This window comes from Hyperolius riggenbachi, chromosome 4, assembly GCF_040937935.1.
Source record: "Hyperolius riggenbachi isolate aHypRig1 chromosome 4, aHypRig1.pri, whole genome shotgun sequence".
Taxonomy (NCBI): Eukaryota; Metazoa; Chordata; class Amphibia; order Anura; family Hyperoliidae; genus Hyperolius; species Hyperolius riggenbachi.
In genome coordinates, this window is record NC_090649.1 from 464411444 (window position 1) to 464432663 (window position 21220).

General features: G+C 43.9%; 2 protein-coding genes across 3 annotated transcripts in view; one reads left to right on the plus strand and one right to left on the minus strand.

Annotated features, from left to right (window-relative positions):
- The window catches only part of FBXO28 (F-box protein 28), a 40564-nt gene extending 19671 nt beyond the window's left edge, over positions 1-20893 (plus strand). The window contains exons 4-5 of the mRNA XM_068232848.1: positions 2549-2744; positions 19987-20893. Coding sequence (XP_068088949.1) covers positions 2549-2744; positions 19987-20378 — 588 coding nt within the window. The 3' untranslated portion in view covers positions 20379-20893. The remainder of the gene's footprint in view (positions 1-2548; positions 2745-19986) is intronic.
- Positions 10650-15754, minus strand: LOC137504433 (protein NYNRIN-like). 2 transcript variants are annotated; one of them, XR_011019480.1, is made up of 2 exons: positions 11344-15754; positions 10650-11052 (listed from the first exon to the last, which is right to left on the minus strand). XR_011019480.1 is itself a non-coding variant. In XM_068232847.1 (2 exons), the coding sequence occupies exons 1-2, from the start codon at positions 12527-12529 to the stop codon at positions 10853-10855; spliced, it is 1386 nt and encodes a 461-aa protein (XP_068088948.1). In that variant the 5' UTR covers positions 12530-13142; the 3' UTR covers positions 10650-10852. The 2 variants fall into 2 exon arrangements, 1 of the variants encoding a protein (XP_068088948.1); XM_068232847.1 differs by having other exon boundaries at positions 11344-13142.
- Positions 20894-21220: the final 327 nt, after the last annotated feature.

Below are 21220 nucleotides of genomic sequence, written 5' to 3' on the forward strand. Positions count from 1 at the left end.
AGCAAAACCGCTCAGTTTAGGTTTTGCTGAGCGTTTCTGCTAGCGTTTCAATACTTTACATTGAAGCGCTAACGCTCCCAAAATGCTGCAGGTCCTGCGTTTGCGTTTCTGGGAAACGCAAACGCTCCTGTGGAAGTTGCCCCATCCATTAACATCAGCTGAGCGTTTTGGCAAAACGCTAGCGTATCGCAGCGCTGCCAAAATGCTCAAAAAAACGCTCTTGTGGGTTCCAGCCCTAAGACAGTAAGGCTTGATACCCACTGCAAATGGCTGATCCCAGTCGCAATCGCTCAGCGTTTTTGTAAGTGTTTTGTAAACTATTTTATTGCAATGCTAGTGGTTGCAGAGAATGTTCAGAGGTACTGTCTCTGCCTGTGAAGCACGAGGCCATGAGTTTGACTCCTGAGCCAGAACTAATTGCAAATAGTGATTTTAAGTTTAGCAAGGGATTTTGGGTAAGCTGTTGGTTTTTGGGTACTGCAAACAATTGAAATCACTTTGTATAGCACTTGAAAAGTAATTTTGCAGCTCATTATACTTGACATTGAATTGCATTTGCTAGCAAAATGGTGCAGGTGGCGCGATTACAGTTTGGCCAACCAGTGGGCTCCCCTCCACCCACTTCCATTGGTATATCTATTTATTTATTTATTTTTTTGGGGGGGATTCGCCAGAGATCGTTGGCAGTCCCAACGTGAAGCTTATGGCCCGTACTCACGGGCTGCAGAAGTGGCCTGTCGCCAGCACACGTGAGCGTGTGGGCGACAGGCCGGCGACAGCTCCTCGCCAGGTCCCTCCGCGTACACACGCGGAAGAGGGACCAGCGGCGAGACGGAAGCTGTCGCCGACGTTCCTCCTCCCCCCCGCCGGAAGCTCCATTTACCACAATGGAGGTTGCTGTCGCTAGTCCGCGTACTCACGCGGACTAGCGACAGTTGCGGGGGAGGTGCGGCGGCGACTGTCGCCATGCGATTGAAACTTTCAATCGCATGGCGACATGAGCGACAGGCGACAGTTCGGGGTGCGCGCGCGACGGCCCATACTCACGGGCGACAAAAGTCCCTCGTGAGTATGGGCCATTAGAGCGCTCTAGTGGGTTTTAGGCCTTAGGTCAGCTTTAGCCACAACTATTACACTGCAAAAAGGTCCCTCCCATTCAGAGTGTAAATTGCAAAGATACATTTTTACTGGAGGTATATGACTCTCTGCCAGGCAATCCACTCCCCTCTAAGGGCTCAGACACACTAAGGCCTCTTGCACACTGCACGCGATTCCGATTCAGATTCAGATTTTTAATCAGTTTTTACATCCGATTCAGATTCTGATTTGCAGTTTGCTCCCTGCACACTGCAAATCTGAATCTGAATCGGATGTAAAAACTGATTAAAAAGCGGAATCTGAATCGGAATCGTGTACAGTGTGCAAGAGGCCTCAGGGCCTTTTTCCACTGCGCAGCTAAATCGCCAATCGCTAGTGATTTTTAAATCGTTAGGGTTGCTACTTTTCATAGAGATCATGAGAAGTGTTTTTTCACTATAGTGATTCGAATTTAAAATGGCTTTCTGGAGCGATCTTTTTTTTTTTTTTTTTTAGGGATCATGCAATGCAAATGAAAAATTGCAATCGCATAACAGAATGAATGAAAAATCACAATCACTGGCATTTGTGGCTTCAAAAAAACATTAATTCATCATCACGAAACACTCAGAAAAACACTTCTAGGGAGAATGGGCCCTTTTCTGAGAGCTTTTTGGCCATCAGAGCTTTCTGAGAGCTTTTTTTAAAACGATCCCATTGACTTACAGTAAAATCGGGTTTGTGGTAAAATCGTGCAATTTTTACCGCCATTGCAATTTTAATGTAAGTCAATAGAAGTGATTTTTTAAAGAAAACCTGTAATGAGAAAAACCTCCCCTGGGGGGTACTCACCTCGGGTGGGGGAAGCCTCCAGATCCTATCAAGGCTTTTCCCGTCCTCCTCGGTCCCACGGCGGCGGCGATAAAGCTCCCCAAACAGCGGGGATGTAAATATTTACCTTCCCGGGCTCCTGTGCAGGCGCAGTATCGGCTCTCCGCTTGGAGATAGGCGGAAATAGCCGATCGCTGTCGGGCCACTCCACTGAGCAGGCGCAAGTCGCCTGCGCAGTAGAGCGGACAAGACGGAGATCGGCTATTTTCGCCTATCTCCGTGCGGAGAGCCACAACAGCGCCCCCGCTGGAGCCAGGGAAGGTAAATAAATCAGTGCTTGTCGAGGGAGGATTCCGGGACATTTCGGGGGAGCCAGCGCTGGACTGCCTGCAGCTACAGGAGTGGGGGAAGCCTCATTGGGACCCTGAGGCTTCCCCCTACTGAGGTGAGTCCCCCCCCCCCAGGGGACGTCTTTTTTTTTTTTTTTTTTTTTTTTTGTTACGCTTTTTTAAAAAGCTCTCAGAAAGCTCTGATGGCAAAAAAAATGCTTAGTGTGTCTGAGCCCTAAAGCTTTGCAGCACAGAGTAGTCCCCTGCTCTCCTTGCCTCTACATCTCTAATGGTGATTGTTCTCCTTATAGGTGATCGATGAAATCTACAGCGTGCTGAGATACGTCAACTCCACCAGGTCCCCTCAGAGGGCCCATGAGGTTCTGCAGGAGTTACGGGACATCTCCTCTATGGCCATGGAATACTTCGATGAGAAAATTGTTCCCATACTGAAGAAGAAGCTGCCAGGCTCTGAAGTATCCGGGAGACTCATGGGGTCACCTCCAGGTATGGCATTTCATTATGGCTTGGTTTTTACACTTCTTGCTACTTAATGGACAACCAAGGTGACAAGTGACATGAGATAGATGTGTATGTACAGTGCCAAGCACACACATTTTTTTTTTCCCTCTGCCTGAAAAAGAGTTAAAGAGAATCTGTACTGAGAAAATCTTACATAAATAAACATACCAGACTGATGTCTTCTCCTAGCCCCCTCTGTGACATTTTCGCTTTCCTGGTGATAAAATCACTGTTTTATTTGATTTTGTATACAATGAAGATGGCTGCCAAACAGGAAATACATCATCAGAGCAGGTGCCTGTTTGCAGAAGCTCCTATGAAATGTGACTTGATTGCTGGAATGTTACTCCCATGTGTTTTCCTTAGCTGCTTGTCTGAGCTTTGCACTGATCTCTCTGCAATCACAGCTGTTTGAAATGTCTCAGCTCCACAAGCCTTTGCAGAGACTCTGGCTGTGAGCAGAGACAAGCCTGTGACTCAGACACACACAGGAGAGTTTGCAGGGGGCGTGTATAACTTCTCCCTATCACCACAGAGAGGCCTGGTGCACACCAAAAACCGCTAGCAGATCCGCAAAATGCTAGCAGATTTTGAAACGCTTTTTCTTCTTTTTCTGTAGCGTTTCAGCTAGCATTTTGCGGTTTTGTGAAGCGTTTGTGGTGTAGTAGATTCCATGTATTGTTACAGTAAAGCGGTTACTGAACAGCTACTGTGACAAAAAACGCCTGGCAAACCGCTCTGAAGTGCCGTTTTTCAGAGCGGTTTGCGTTTTTCCTATACTTAACATTGAGGCAGAAACGCATCCGCAATCCAAAATCTGCAGCAGCCCGGGAGTATGCGTTTCTGCAAAACGCCTCCCGCTCTGGTGTGCACCAGCCCATTGAAATACATTACCCTAGCGGATCCGCACCCGCAAGCGGATCGCAAACCGCAGCAGAACCGCTCTGGTGTACACTAGGCCAGAGAGTGCATTTCTCTTTAAAGGGGAACTGAAGAGAGAGGTATATGGAGGCTGTCATGTTTATTTCCTTTTAGACAATACCAATTACCTGGCATCCCTGCTGATCCTCTGCCTCTAATACTATTAGCCACAGCCCCTGAACAAGCATGCAGCAGATCAGGTGTTTCAGACTTATAAGTCTGATCTGACAAGACTAGCTGCATGCTTGTTTCTGGTTTTAATCAGATACTACTGCAGATAAATAGACCAGCAGGGCTGCCAGGCAACTGGTATTGATTAAAAGGAAATGAACATGACAGCCTCCGTATACCTCTCTCTTCAGTTCCCCTTTAACTCGACAAGGCTTGGCAAAAAAAGATTAGATCTATTACAGAGACAGTGCAACTAGAAAAGGCTGCAGTAATGCTGACCACATTAGAAGAGGTATAGGAACTTATAGGATAGAAGAAATAAGGCTGTGAATTTTGTTACAGAGTCTCTTTAAGCATCAGGTATGCAAGTTTATAGGGGAACTGAAGAGAGAGGTATATGGAGGCTGTCATGTTTATTTCCTTTTAATCAATACCAGTTGCCTGGCAGCCCTGCTGGTCTATTTCTCTGCAGTAGTATCTGATTAAAACCAGAAACAAGCATGCAGCTAGTCTTGTCAGATCAGACTTATAAGTCTGAACCACTGAAACACCTGATCTGCTGCATGCTTGTTCAGGGGCTGTGGCTAATAGTATTAGAGGCAGAGGATCAGCTGGGCTGCCAGGTAATTGGTATTGTCTAAAAGGAAATAAACATGACAGCCTCCATATACCTCTCTCTTCAGTTCCCCTTTAAGTCCGGGTCGGACTGGGTCTGACTATAGCATAACCCTCATTGATAAGTAATTACAGCCATAAAGTACTTTACTGTCAGTAAATCACTTTCTGGAGCAGGAAAAAGATAAAAAGGGTTAATTCATAGATTTGAGCTCTGGCATACTTCAATGAAGGTGTCATTGAGTCAATGGAACAGTAAAAACTTAAAACCTAGATTGAAATGTAAAATAAAACTGATATCTAAAAAAGTAATTTTTAGGAGGAGGAGGATAGATAAAATTGTTTTTCTAATCAATTTATTTTCACCTCGGATGTCCTTTTTTTTAAAGGACCTCTGTCGCGAAAATCGTAAAATGCGAACAGCGGCCACGTCCATTCATAAAACAGGAAGCCGTCAGATTGTATTTAAATGTAGAAAAAAAAGTGAACACTTCCTATAACAGGAGCACCATCTTGTGGCCAAAAAGTAAAATGACACATATTTATACAATACTAATAACTTGCATTACCAAAGCGCTCCCCCACCCCAGTTAAAAAATAATACATAAATAGTTGCCTTAGGGGCTCAGCTTTTTTTAATCTATATTTTATGATGGAAAATTACTTTTACTTTACTACACAGGGGCTTGTAATTATGGACCGGTCAAATGAAAAACAAAACAGAAAAATAACACCTATATTTCAAAATAATATATGGTCACTGTACATTGTGATAGGGACATAATTTAAACGGTTTAATAATCGTGACAGCTGGGCAAATAAAATGTCTTTTATCCACAGGAGAACGTTTAATTTTAAAACTATAAAGGCTGAAAACTGAGAAATAATTTTTTTTTTTTTTATCCATTTTCTTATTTTTCCCATTAAAACACATTTAAAAATAATTCTTAGCAAAATGTACTACCCACAGAAAGCCTAATTGGTGGTGGGAAAAAAAAACGAGGTATAGATCATTTTCTTGTGATAAGTAGTAATAAAGTTATTAGGGAATAAAGGGAGAAGTACTGACAGGTGAAAATTGCTCTGGTCTGTTATTCAGGGTAAAACCCCTTGGGGGTGAACTGGTTAAAGGACAACTATCAAAGAAACAGTCATTCTGTAAAGCCCACATACCTATAGAGGGTAAAACCCCTTGGGGGTGAACTGGTTAAAGGACAACTATCAAAGAAACAGTCATTCTGTAAAGCCCACATACCTATAGAGCTTTTAGCCAGGAACAATAGAAGGCATTTGATAAGTCACTTATCACAGCCTGTGTGAAGGAAATGCCTTGTGTATCAGAGCCCTGCTTCATGAGTCAGCTGATGAATGTACCATGTAGATAGGTGGCATTTCCCTCACAGAGGAATGATTTACTGTTTACACACTCACTCACTTACTCACTCTTTCTCTGCATGAAAGAGTTAAATATCAGGTATGTAAGTGGCTGACTCAGTCCTGACTCCGACAGGAAGTGACTAAAGTGTGACCCTCACTGCTAAGAAATTCCAACTATAAAACAATTTCCTAGAAGCAATAAAAAGGGTCAATAGTTCATAGTGTCAAAGCAATATACTGACAGTAATGACTCAAGGCACACCTCTTAAAAGGACGGCTCGTTTATTTTCATCAAGAAGCTTGTTGATGAGGCATGTGTAGGAGACAAATGCTACAATTTCACTAGTTACAATGACTTTTATCAGTTACAGTTATGCAAAAATATACATGCCTCTGGGCAGTTCAGGATGTCCATCAGTGTTACAAAAACCAATCACAGTTCAATAATCAGTGCAGACATGAAGCAGTTAACATTTAATTCTTAGAACTCTCCACCCATATTATAATGAGTTTCACCACCCACTGTTCTCTTACTCAACCTTCTGTTTAAGGTCACAAGGGGAAGTGGTCCAGTCTGGACAACACATCACTTGTCTAAATCTGTCCTTGGGGCCTCTTTTCCACTAAAAGTCAAGGAAGCTAGGACATTGCAAAATAACGGTAAATCTACTATTAGGACATGCTCAAGAACAGCCAGTGTCCCTGAACACGTACACATTTTGTGGCCTTCTTCTAACTGAAATGATTTATACATCACCAAATGGAGCTATATGAACAAAATGTCCGTTATATAAACTAGACGGGTATCACAGCTTTGTCACTCCCTCCTCTAGTTCATCCCTGTGAACTACTCATATTAAAAAGTTTTTATCACAGTATTCTTGTAGTCAGGGCCTCCAGCTATATCACCTCTGGCTCTGTGGTACATATGTTGTAGTGCCATCCTCTTCACCTTAATAAGAGCCACCTTTTTGGCTAAGAACTCATCTTAAGGCAGTGCATCCTCTTCACCTTAGTCAGAGCCACCTTTTGGCTAAAAACTCCTCTTAAGGCGGTGCATTCTGGTGGAACGTTTATTATGGTTCCTGCCAGGATGTATCAAGTAGATTCCTTTGATCCTTTCAAGTACAGCAGGTGATGATGTCAGGACAAGAGTGCTCTTGTATTGATCTGTAGTGATGCAATCGTAGAGCGATGTTTTACTAAGGATTCATCCATCTTTGTCTTTCCCAGCTGGGGTCTTTCTTCCCTTGCACCCTTAGGACCTCTTTGCCTTTTATTGTAGAACATTATGAACATGAGGTAGATTTTAAATCAGGAGGTAGAGTTCATACCACAGACCTTGATCCATAAGTGTCTTCTTGGTGATAAGCTGAGGCACAATATGTCTTGTTGAGGTAGAAGGGTAGAACCATAGGGAGATACAACAATAATGCATAAAGAAGGAAATTAACTCATTGAGAGGCATGTGATTTTTTTTTTTTTTTTTTTTTTTTTTTTTTTTTTTTTTTTTTTTTTACACGTTGCAAATGCCGTCCCTTTTAATCTCTTATTTTGTTTATATATATATATGTTTGTATGATTATTATAAAGTATAACACCAAGTAAGTATAGTAGTAATTAAATCACAATAATAAGTTGATTTAGTAGGGAATTACAATACCTAACAAACCTACCCTTTCATCCATGACAGACTTCTCCCGCCCCTCACCTGGTAGTCTGACCACCAGCTGCATAGTTCAGGATAAGCCTGTATTGATTATATTGGTTTCATTCATACCTAGGTTATATGGTTCTCTCCTTTCATGGAGGGCGTCTACTACTTCCATTTACTCATTTCCATGCACTTCCTTTTAACTAAGGGAACATGAGAAAGTTTAAACTACCCATATAACATTTAGATATATTCTTCACCTTGTGAAACTACCACCAAAACATCCCTGGGTTTCTGTTGTTTCTTACTCATTTTAGCACCTAATCTTTTGATTTTACAAAACACAAGTACCTGGAAAATGTATAGTAAACATGTAAGGACAATGAGCACCACTACTGGATGGAGCATGAGGTTCAGAAAGGCACTTGCTTTTGGACTATACCCAAATAGACTTTCCCACCATGATACTTTAGCATCTTGTTCTAGAGCATGTGAGACTTGTACTAGTTTCTCACGATCGTGCTCCAAACGCACTGTTGCTTGCCTTTCTGAAGCTCTGAGTGTTTTTATGATCTCATCTTCCCTCCCAAAATCCAATAACCATCCTTTCAATTCTGCTCCAAATCCTAAAGGAATTTTTTGTAAACGGACAGGTGTATCAGGCTTGATGTCTAGTCTTTTTTCAGGTGTTATGGGTGTACGTCCCTTCTGCTGTGCCAGATCAACTCCCAGGACTGGGCCAGTGGTACAGTACACCCCTCTGGTCAGTGTTCCACTCTGAGTACAATTGAATGTATATACTGCATAAGAGGTGGCATTCTCCATTTGATACCAGCACCAATAACCCTGTCCTAGGTACTTCATCCGGCTCGGCATCTTCTCTTTTGCATCCATCAAGCATGATCCTTCCTCATCCCAACATTGTTGCCTTATAATCCTGTTTTGCTGTCCTTGACATAACAGTACATTTTCCTTTCTCCAACACCCATCTGTGTCTAACAACCTGGGCTCACCTTCTTCATAAATCATTATGTCATGGTTTACTCTGGGAAGCAAAACTACACCTGCTGACAAAACAGAACCCAAATTTACCACTGTATAAGCTTGATGCTCCTCACCTGCAACTGGCACTAAAGAAGAAATAGTGCATGTGAGGTTTTGACACCCATGGAATTGAGTAAGCCACCATTTTTCATGCGTCATTGCAAATTTAGGAACAGATCTCTCAGCTTGTCTACGCAAATTTATGGGAAAGTGACCAGCATGCAGTGAGGTTATCATTAGCTTTAGATCCTGTGATAGTTCAGATTGAACCTGTGTACAAGACAATGCTAATTGGACTTCTTCCTGCTGTTTAACCAGACCTGCTACTAACCCTTTAAATTTCTGCTTCATTACCTCTGACAGTGAGGCTGTAGCATCAATGTGATCATGTTGTAGATTTTCTAACACATGATTTATATCTAACTGAGTTTTCACTCCCTCCCCTACATGTTGAGCCAGCCCTCCAAGTTTATTTCTTAATACTTCTAAATCCATAGTATTCAAGGCCCCTAGACCAAGACCTCCCGCCCCCAGAGCTTTATCCATCAAATCCCTTTTAGACTTATGGTGACTATACCCCGATTCCAACCATCCTTTCAACATGTAGATCTGATTTTTAATATATACACCACACCTCCTGTCCCACATATCTACCCTAAAATCAGTTAATGTTACTCTCCACGTGTACAAAACAAACTTTGTATCCAACAATACTGCCCAAGGTGAGGCCAGTTGAGGGACTATTAGGTCTGCTATTTTGACAGCTGGGACTTTACATATATTTGGATTCATTTTTACAGGGACCACAACATCCTTTTCTCTTTCCACCCGGACTATAGTTGCACATACCTGGCCTCTCCCTTCCCATGTATACCACCCTCGTTTATTTATTGATGGATTGTTCACACCAGGGACTGGACTTTCTCTGTTCAACTGGACAGATTGGGTAAAAGTCCAGCATCCTTCATCTGACTCATCGCAGAAAGGCCAAACAAATGGTCCATCCAAGTTTAAATCCAAATCTAACTCATAGCCATGAGGGTCTTTCCAGTCTGTGGTGTGATACAATCCTCTCAATCCTTCAGACATGGGAACCCCATACATCCATTCATTTACCTTTGGTGTGTCTATTCCGTTACACAGTACTTCCCATTTCCACGGGTTTGGTCCATTAAAGACAAGAGATTGGTTAGATGCCCAATGTGCTGTGTCAATAATATAGTGACCCTCAATGTCTGATGTACAGGCTTCTCTCATGATCCTCATCATATACTGTTGTACTGTTACACCTTCTTTTGGAGTGATATGCTCAAATTTCTTATTTCTAGCATCTGTTTGTACGTGCAACACCAGGGTGCTTGCATATGCATTAAGTCTAACTTTCTCATTATGTGTGTACCAGGTGGCCTGTTGGACTACACTGCAGTTGAGTCCAAATATAAGTCTCTCTTGAGTCAGGTATGTAAGTGGATCTACTGTTCCAAAGTACTCAGGGGCTCGAGTAAGCAAGAACTCCATGATTCCATCTGCTGGATCATAACATTTATTTAATAGAGTACCTTGCACGGGTTCAGGTTGGTCATAGAATATTTTCCTATATTGTCTTGTCTCACCCACATTATATACCACATACACTATATACCAGTCATCATACCCTCCTCTTGTTGGGTCCTCAGGATGTAACCTGTCTTTCTCACACCTTACTATCATCAAGTCATCCGATCTCCCATTGTCTAAATCAGTAGATAAGTCTTTTAAATCGTCACCGTCAAGTATCTCAGAATCTGGGTTGTCTGTGTCTGCAATAAAAATCCCTGGCATAGTACATGTGTCTATTTCTGGGTCCTCATCTGCCTCACAGTCAGGGACAAGTCTGTCTTGAACATATGTCAAAAAGAAAGTGATCTCTGGTTTCCCACCCAGCCTTTTTTTAAGATGCTCCTGAAAAGGAGGAATCATTCTGTGGTACATAGTATTACACAGTTCGTCCAAGGTATGCCAGTATGTGTCTATCACCAGGGGTGGATGAATTGGCCTAGCGTGCTCAAAATAGTGCAGGCTAGCAGGACTCATTCCCTTTGTACCGTGTACATGATATCTTGGCACTAGTTTCCCCTGTTTACACTCAACCCTATGCAAGTGGGCAGGATCCCAGCCTTGTGGTTTCACCCCCCACTCACCATATGATGCTGGTGGCACCCAAGGTTGCTGGTGGTGGCTAGAGGTAGTTTGTCCCTCAGCACCTTTGAACATACATGACAAACAACATGCAAGACAGACTAACATAGATGCCCCTGGTGGCATGTTTGCATTAATCACTTTTGCGTATCTTCTTGCAATGAGAAGCATGGATCCAGGGAATTTTTCCTTCCAATTTTACTGAAGTAGAGGTGGTTAATAGGACTTGGTAAGGTCCATCAAACCTGTTTTCCAACCCTTTCCTTTGGAATCTTTTTACTACCACCCAGTCTCCAGGTTTCAGTGAATGGGATCCTGTATCGGACTCAGGATCTGGAATAGAGGAGAAAACTTGTCCATGCAATTTTGTAAGCAAATTATGTAACTCTTGTACATACATTTTCAGTGAGCAATGCATCATTTTCATTTCCTGTGGGAAGAATAGACCCGTGGGTGCTGGTCTCCCAAACAAAATTTCATAAGGGGTGAGTTTCTCTGGACCCCTAGGTGTATGCCTCATTGATTTCAGGACCAGTGGCAAAGCCTGTATCCATGTAAGCTTAGTTTTTTCACACATTTTGGATAATCTGTTTTTGATTATCCCATTGTATCTCTCCACCTTACCTGATGCTTGTGGATGGTATGGAGTGTGAAATCTTTGTTCCACCTGTAGCCCTTCCAGCACTTCGGTCATTACTTGTCCTGTAAAATGTGTACCCCTATCAGATTCCAGAGTCTCAAATATTCCATATCTGCACACAATTTCTTGTAACAGTTTTTTCGCTGTGGCAGAAGCTGTGGCCTGTGCAACAGGCCATGCTTCCACCCAGCCAGAGAAGATGTCAACACATACCAGTACATACTGGAACTGCTGACACTTAGGCAACTGGATATAGTCAATTTGCAGCCTCTGGAATGGATACAGAGGCCTAGGCAAGTGTTTAGTGGGTGTCTTGACAAGCTTACCAGGATTGTGTTTTTGACATGTTTCACATGTTTGACAGAATCTCTCTGCCACTGTGGAGACTCCTGGGGCTACCCAGTATTTTGTGATGAGGCTGATTATTGCATCCTTCGCCAAGTGTGATGGGCCATGTGACACCTCCACTAGGTAGTGATACAAAGTGGGAGGGGCACAGTACCTGCCATCTGCATGGCTCCACAGGCCATCTATTTCACTACATCCTTGTTCCTCCCATTTTTGTCTCATCTGTTTTTCAGTCTGGGTTTGTAAGTTTTTAAGAACAGTTAAATCCATGTACTCGCCTTCCCCTTGTGGGGGGCTGACCACATAGATCTCTGTAATCATGGTGCCATGTAAGGCAGCATCCTTAGCCGCCATGTCAGCTTTGTTATTCCCTAATGAAATCTCATCTGTACCTTTTGTGTGTGCCTCACATTTTATTACTGCCACTTCCGTTGGGCCCCACAGAGACTCCAAGACCCTTTTGATTAATTCAGCGTGTTTGATAGGCTTACCATTTGTTGTCAAGAAACCTCTCATCCTCCACAATTGACCGAAATCATGACAGATCCCGTATCCATACCTGGAGTCCAAGTACACATTTAACCTTTGGCCTTTGCCAATGATGCAAGCCTGCATCAATGCCATTAGTTCTGCTACTTGAGCTGAACAGCTGCTTGGTAACTTACCTTGAAAAAGGACATCATCTTTGGTAACCACAGAGTATCCTGTAACAGGTTGCCCTTCTGAATAGTATCGGGACCCGTCAATAAAAACTGTGAGGTCTGCATGGTCAAGGGGAGTATCTTTCACTCGTCCTACCTCCTCATAGTAGTCATCTATCATTTCTTCACATCCCTGATCCCATCCATTTGAGCCATTTTTAAAGGATATTGGGGCAATCTCGGGATAGCTGAGTTTGGTTTCAATTTTATTTTAACTGGTGAACTGTTTATCATGAATCCTATCTTTCCCTCCTTTGACCATACCTCAGGGTTCACTATTTCTGACAAATCACTTGGTAAACTTTCTTCTGTCCCTGTACGCTGGACTAAGGAACAAAGGGCAATGATGCTATCCCAGGTTTCTCTAACAGGGTCAAGCTGTGTTTCAGACACTGAGGGTATGGTCACTTCCACTCCATTTTCGGTGAAAGATATTTGTGCTCTCATCTGGGTGAGTAAGTCTTTTCCCAGCAAGTTGCAGGGAACAGAATCACTCAACAATAGGGAGGCTTCAGTATGAAAAGGCCCAATTTGTATTTTTGTGGGCACTGTTTCTAACAATGGGTATGTAATACCTCCTCATCCCACAGCATTTGTGGAACCTTGTATGGGTAGTTCAATTTCATTAGATCGCAGCACTGATCGTGAGGCTCCTGTATCTAAAAGACAATTTACAGTTTGGTCATTAAGCTTCATTTCCACATAAGCATTTCCTTTGCCTGTGGTGGAAATGACAGGCAGAGCGGTTAGTCAGTCAGATGAAGAGTCGGGCACTATGTCAGTGTCCCTATTCCTCTGTGTCATGTTACGCTTTCCCTGAGGTGTGTAGTTACACTGTTTGACGAGATGTCCTGGGTCCCCACATCTATAGCACACCCGTAGTTGCCTACGGGGTGGGGGTGGCTCCCTTTGTGTCTCCCTCAATTTATCCCCTCCACTTACAATATAAATTTTCTGAGGCTTTTTTTCCTCTGCATCCAGTATGTTTCTCTCTATGGCTGTAGCCAGAGATAACAAAGAGGAGAGTGGTTTGTCTCTCCAATCTGGATTGGCAATCATCAATTTTTCTCGAATTTTACCTTTCAGCCCTGTCATGAAATTATGCAGTACCACTGGTTTAAGGTCTTCACTAGTGATGTTACACCCAGCTGATTCGATTGCTTGTTTAAACTTATTGTAATAAGCCATGCAATCCTCATTTGCAGCTTGGGTCACAGAGGATACATTGGACCATGATCGAGGGGGGTAAACAGTTTTGATCAACGTGGCAAGGGCACTTGTCCAAAAGTGTCCCTCCTCAATTGAGTCCTGTGCTACCTCCCTTGGGATAAATGTTTTGCTGACTACTTCCTCAAGATCCCCTTCCCCACACACTCGTTTGATAATTTGGAACATGTCACTCCATGTAGCTTTGTAGCATGTCTGAGTATCTACTATTTCCTTTGCAAACTTAGCTGGATCAGTTCTTGGATGGGGTATGGTACTCAGGAGTCCCTTCATTTCTGCGGGTGTCCAGGGTATATGGTGTCTAACAGTACCTGTCTGGTTACCCTGATTATCTGATAGCACTTGCTCTCTAACAGGGAATACAAGCTCAGGTGAATGAGGACCCTCTTCCCAACTAGGAGCAGCAGGAGATCGTGACAGGTTGACACTGCTCCTTGGCCTACTTGAAGTTTGCTGTATCTGTGGTTGATTAAGGAAACTTATGTCATTTTTAAAAGGGTTAGTGTCACTTACCCTGCATGGCTGGCTGTTGCTGTTGGTGTTGCCTGGCTGTTGCTGCGGTGTTAAAGGGATTGTATGTGGATTTAACTGTAAAGTGCCTTGAAAAGTGCCGCTTAGACCACCAGGGTGGGCCATTTCCATACCTCCATTCCCAGGGATGGGTGTGGCAGTAAATGTAGATTCAAGATCAATGAGAGGGGGTGCCACCTCCCCTCCTGGGTTGTAGTGGCTCAGATGTTGTTGCCACCCAGGTGATGGCAAGCTTGGTAGTCTCACCATGCTAGTGGATTGTGAGGATAGTGGAGCATGACAGAAACTAGATTCATTGCTTATCTGGGATGGAACTGAGGGGTAAGCCAGGGGTGACAGTTGAAACTGCCAGGGGTAATTGCTAGCACTATCAATATGAGTTGGCATTCGCCCACAAAGGGGCAAATATGGACTACCATTCAACATATGCTGAAGGGGAAGTGGCCTGTCATATGGGGCTGGGGTATATCCATGGGGAATACTCCCTACTACTTTACTTGTTCTATAAGCTGGTGGTGGTGTTTCCTCCCTTAGCTGTGTAGGAGCTGTGGGTTTGTTTAACTCATTAGTCAGTCCTGAATACAACGAGGATTGGCATACAGCTGTAGAGTCATCTCTCTCTCTGTCAGGTTGTATGTGGGCCAGCCTGTCACTGCTATTGTGTGTTGTCTCTAATGAGGTCTGCGTTAGCTGTCCGTTGTCGCTGTGTGCCTGTACTTCCTCTTTCCCAGTGAGATCAACTGGTGGCCGTGTGTCAGCACTGTCATCAAGAGCTTCTGCAGCAGCTCTATATTTCACATGCCGAGACACGGCCTTATCAGTCCGCCTACGAGAAGACCTGGACATAAGTGCTGTCCAAGCCTGATGTGCTCCCATATCCAGCACATCAGTGTCTTCAGTCTCCTCATCTTCTAGCTGTGGTGACCCTCCTGCGCCTGATTGTTTTACTGTCATGATGGTGACGTCTTCGGATCGGCGAATCGCCTCCATCATCCACCTACTCCATGCTTCTCGCTCGTTTGGGCGAGTCATCCTTACCCTATGGACATCCCACAAATTTTCCCACACCTTTGGTTTAAAAGTTCCCTTTCTGGCATATTTCTGGTTAGTCCATCGCTCCCAGTCCTCCAAGTATCGGGAGACCCACGGTCCATACTTGCTACACATCTCTTCTCGCGGCGTCAAATGCTGCGGCTCACCGCGATTTGACGCTCGCTTCTGAGCAATTGAATTCCCCATAATATGGACTATGTGTTCCCCTTGAATTCCAAGCAATTCTCACACCAGAGATGGCCAATCTCTGGTTTCGCCTGGGAGCAACTTGAGCAACAGGTTCTCTCCCTGTTGCTACCGTGTGAACCACTAAGCACACTGGAGTCAGCCAATCCCGTCACCCCTCTGTTGATTTTCACAAGGGTCAGCAAGGTTTTACTGATGTTATTCAGCACTATTGTGCTCACTCCAGCACATAGTAGAGGGAGTCACAATAGTCACACTGTCTCACGTGGTCTGGCAACATTGTGCTCACTCCAGCACACAGTAGAGGGAGTCACAATAGTCACACTGTCTCACGTGGTCTGGCAAACAGCAAGGTTTTATGTTTGTTATTCAGCAATATTGTGCTCACTCCAGCACACAGTAGAGGGAGTCACAATAATCACTGTCTCACGTGGTCTGGCAATATTGTGCTCACTCCAGCACACAGTAGAGGGAGTCACAATAGTCACACTGTCTCACGTGGTCTGGCAAACAGCAAGGTTTTATGTTTGTTATTCAGCAATATTGTGCTCACTCCAGCACACAGTAGAGGGAGTCACAATAATCACTGTCTCACGTGGTCTGGCAATATTGTGCTCACTCCAGCACACAGTAGAGGGAGTCACAATAGTCACACTGTCTCACGTGGTCTGGCAAACAGCAAGGTTTTATGTTTGTTATTCAGCAATATTGTGCTCACTCCAGCACACAGTAGAGGGAGTCACAATAATCACTGTCTCACGTGGTCTGGCAATATTGTGCTCACTCCAGCACACAGTAGAGGGAGTCACAATAGTCACACTGTCTCACGTGGTCTGGCAAACAGCAAGGTTTTATGTTTGTTATTCAGCAATATTGTGCTCACTCCAGCACACAGTAGAGGGAGTCACAATAATCACTGTCTCACGTGGTCTGGCAATATTGTGCTCACTCCAGCACACAGTAGAGGGAGTCACAATAGTCACACTGTCTCACGTGGTCTGGCAAACAGCAAGGTTTTATGTTTGTTATTCAGCAATATTGTGCTCACTCCTAGCACACAGTAGAGGGAGTCACAATAATCACTGTCTCACGTGGTCTGGCAATATTGTGCTCACTCCAGCACACAGTAGAGGGAGTCACAATAGTCACACTGTCTCACGTGGTCTGGCAAACAGTTATGTTTGTCCTTGCTGCCCAACTGGTCACCCGATCCTTTACTGTTGCCCAGTAGGCATTGGTCTGGTGAACATTGCCAACCCTGTGAAATCCAAACTGCAATAATTGTGCGGGTGACAAACACTTAGATCTGGCTGAGTGGACCCTTCACTGGCTTGGTCTGATAGAGGGTCCCCTCCCGATGGACTAACCTCGACACCACCATCTACAATCTCTATTGAATGGCAACTGACCGAGTCTAACTGATTGGGCTTTTCTCTGAAGTGGCACTGAGTTTGCTCTCCTGATGCCCTGATACCAAAACCGAACCTCAATGCTCTCTCTGACTCAGCCCTGGTTCCGTATACTTCAACCAAATCAGGACAACACAACTCCCTCCAGCGACAATAACACCAGGCAACCACTAGAAACACCACAGCGCAGGCTGCAACAGCAAACCCATAAGTCCACACACCACAGCCTTGTTCAGAATAGGGCGTATATTCTATGGTCATTTAGTCAAAGGAAGAAACCTGCCAGTGGCATCACCAGTTTAGCCAGTAATTTATGCAGAGTAATTTATGTAGAGTTCATATTTACAGATTTTCGGGTTTTTGAGTTATTTGAGCCCGTCTAACCCTCAGATAGCGCTCAACACTTTCCTGCACCTGTGGGATAGGGCGGTGGCAGGGAGCAATTATTGGCAGACTCTCAAACTCGTCAGATTCCGCTGAGCTTTCTGAGTCCTGTGCCTGTTCCCCTGGTATCTGAGGATTGGATAGGTTCCAGGGTGCATTCAGCACTGGCCGAAATTTAATGCCTAATTCGCTGCACTCCCAGGGTGCTGAATACAAAGGAAATGTATAGCTGACTGGTGGCTGCAGCGAGCCAGGTGGCTTGTAAGATTCTATCACAACTGGCTTACGTTTATCTAGAAAGGTGTTTGGGATACCACAGGTTATTCTTCCTCTGACCAAATAACCAACAATACTAGATATTTTTCGTAACGGTGTTAGGCACTCAGGACATGTGTAAAATTTCTTATACAGTGTTGTACAAGCCGGACACAAAGCTGGTAAATTCACTCTCCTCCTCTCCATTCATCATCCCAGCGCACCGCAGTGACTAGCTGGCTAAATGCCTTCCACCGCGATGTATCACTGATATTTTATGCTATTAAGGTGACCAATGGAAAGGAGAAAACAACCCACCAACATATACTGGTGAACACAATGATCAGCACTAAGTGTAAGCACCTATATCTTGACCAACAAAATACTTTCACTATATGCAACAGAAACTTGATAAGAACAACACAGTTTGACCTTATTTTCAGATTACACTCTGCCGAGAACACCTCGTGTCCCTATATGTTAATTTACTAACATTACTGATAGTCAGCGATACCAATTAAGAATCCTATTTTACTCTAAAGTTCTGTTAGGGATGTCCGAAGTGTCTCAACAGTATGTATCCTGAGGCGATGCTTAGAACACAAATAATGGCATGAGTCATTCACACATTTACATCAGAAACTGCAGTACAGTAATATATCACTTATGCTTATTCTCTATATTTTTCAAGCAGCAAGCTAGTTAACAAAAAGACATGGTATGCACACAAAAAAAATTATAAAACATACCAGAACATACCACATTCTAGGACTAGGAGGAAGCCGTCAGAAGGAGATCCATATCAGATATCGGCCGAGCAGAGGATGAATTCGCACGCAGCACAGGGGTGCAATATCAGATTTAAGGTAATAAAGCTCACCTTTTACAGCGCTGTGAAGATCCAATACTTGGACCCCTGAGCTGATGCTAGTCCGGTCTCCGCTCTCCCAAAATCAAAAGGATCCCTTCAGAGATGTGCCACAAAGTCAATTTATAGTTCTATTGTGCCCGTCATTCTCCACCAAAACTGTCAAAGCAATATACTGACAGTAATGACTCAAGGCACACCTCTTAAAAGGACGGCTCGTTTATTTTCATCAAGAAGCTTGTTGATGAGGCATGTGTAGGAGACAAATGCTACAATTTCACTAGTTACAATGACTTTTATCAGTTACAGTTATGCAAAAATATACATGCCTCTGGGCAGTTCAGGATGTCCATCAGTGTTACAAAAACCAATCACAGTTCAATAATCAGTGCAGACATGAAGCAGTTAACATTTAATTCTTAGAACTCTCCACCCATATTATAATGAGTTTCACCACCCACTGTTCTCTTACTCAACCTTCTGTTTAAGGTCACAAGGGGAAGTGGTCCAGTCTGGACAACACATCACTTGTCTAAATCTGTCCTTGGGGCCTCTTTTCCACTAAAAGTCAAGGAAGCTAGGACATTGCAAAATAACGGTAAATCTACTATTAGGACATGCTCAAGAACAGCCAGTGTCCCTGAACACGTACACATTTTGTGGCCTTCTTCTAACTGAAATGATTTATACATCACCAAATGGAGCTATATGAACAAAATGTCCGTTATATAAACTAGACGGGTATCACAGCTTTGTCACTAGATTTTAGCTCTGGCATACTTCAATGGATGTGTCATTGAGCAAAAACAATAAAACCGTTAAAACTTAAAAAGTAGATTTAAACATGGAATATCTTAAAGAGTTACTGTCAGGCTGCAGAAGCTAATTTAAACCTCTAGTCTCCTGTGTTAAACAGTTTAGAAGGAAGCCAAAAAGACATTACTGAAGATAAAGATCTCTCTTACCTTTGATGTATGCTTATCAGCAATGCTTAGACCTAAGCAGGACGCAAGCCGCATAACATACTGCAAAGCATTCTGGGGCCCTCCCCTCGGCTGCTAAGGAGAAGACGGGATCAAGTTTCAGCAGCTTCTAAAACTCAGTCCAGCCACAGCACAGATAAATCTCGGGGCAGCGTACACTGCAGGAGTCCGCTATTGTTCCTAGCCACATGGCTCATTAATATTCACTGCAAACTAGTGTTATTCAGTATGAGCTGTTCTGTGATCAGAAGCAGGCAGGACATGACGACACATTTGGCTTCACAAACATGGAACCTGCCATGAGCTGTCAGGAGCATCATTCTCTGCATATACTATATACAAATTCTGTGAAATCCAAACGTGGACAGTGAAATGCATATGTAATGTAAGTACAGCCAATATTTAGCTACTGATATATGTGTTTATTTTCTCTGAGACCCTATACCTAACAGCTCCTCTTTAAGTCATTTTTAGGAGAAGGAAGATAGATACAATTGTTTATTTCATTCGTTTATTTTCACCGCTGGTGTCTTTTAATGTGCTTTTGAGATGCCTTGGGTGCTCAGTTCCCTTTAGGGTAAAACATGGCAATAAAATAATTCTGCATTCTGCACTACTGTTAATAATAATTTGGGAAGTTGCTGCAGTTTTTAACACTGCTTGTTTTCTCTCTTTGTTGCAGTTCCGGGCCCCTCCACTACGCTGAGCACAATGCAGCTCTTCTCCAAACAGAACCCCTCCAGGCAGGAAGTGACAAAACTGGCGCAGCAGGTGAAGGCCAATGGGGCTGGGATGACGGTCCTCAGGCGGGAGGTGTCCGAGCTTCGTACCAAGGTGCAGGAGCAGCAGAAACAGCTGCAGGACCAGGACCAGAAACTGCTAGAACAGACCCAAATCATAGGCGAGCAGAACGTGAGGCTCGCCGAGCTGGAGCACAAACTGCGTGAAGTGGTGGAGCGGGCCGTGGGCACCTCGGGAACGGGCCCGCGGGAGGACTCCCCGCAAAAGAGGAAGAAAATAGCCGAGGTTGCGGACTGCCCTAGGAAATCTAAGCGCCTTCGGACCAGGAAGTAACGGTCTTGAACTGTTAAGTTAGCGGCATGGTTCCTGGACTGGGCACTGGTTGGCAACCGAAGCGTAACCGATACAGCAGGCTTTTTTTGGTGTAGAGGTTCCACTGTCCCCTCCCCCTCCCCACCCCCTTCCTCCATGCGGTCTAATGCCACTTTACAAAATGAGCACCTTGCAGGTTATGCTATAGTTTGATTTATTTTTTATTTTTGCAGCCATTGGAAGGTAGGTTACAGCAGAAACGTCTGTTTCATGTTTTGATTTCAGGTGTTTATTAGCTGATGAGTCCTCATGTGCAGCGAACAATCTCCTCGTCCTCCGTCACAGACTGATGTAAACGAATCATTGTCTAAAGGGAGCCTGTCATCAAGCAAAATACCTGCGTGAGAAGGCCCAGCCTATCTCCTAAGTTTCAACGTTGTAATTACATATGCAGGAAAAAGAGGGTATCCAGGCAGCCTGTGTTAAAGGATACATTTGCTGTTTGGGGGGAATAAAATAGTCTGACATTATAAGAACATGGCGCTACCCCCTTCCTTTCAGAATGAATCACAGGTCTAAGCAAGTCTCTTTACTTCTCATCACCTGTGTATGATAAATCCGGTAATTCATTATTTGTTGACCTGTTATTAGGTCAGTGTATAGAGCTGTGATCCACAGCAGAAAAAAAACATGAGGAAAGTAGCAGAATTGTACGAAGCCCAGTTCATGCCCACTTTGAGTTTCAGTGCGATCACGAAATGCAGATTTTGAGCAACAAATAAAGTTGCTGTGTGGTTGGTTTAGATGGGACACCCCAGCATGGCTATTGCTCTCCCAGTGCTGCCTCCTGCTGGAGTAAGCAG

Bases quoted from the DNA above. Each gene is read 5' to 3' on its own strand.
- LOC137504433 (XM_068232847.1), bottom strand. From the start codon at position 12,529: ATGATAGATGACTACTATGAGGAGGTAGGACGAGTGAAAGATACTCCC. The intron at 11,053-11,343 runs GTAAGGTGGAGA...CCTCTATTCCAG, and splicing joins ATACCATCCACAAGCATCAG to ATCCTGAGTCCGATACAGGA.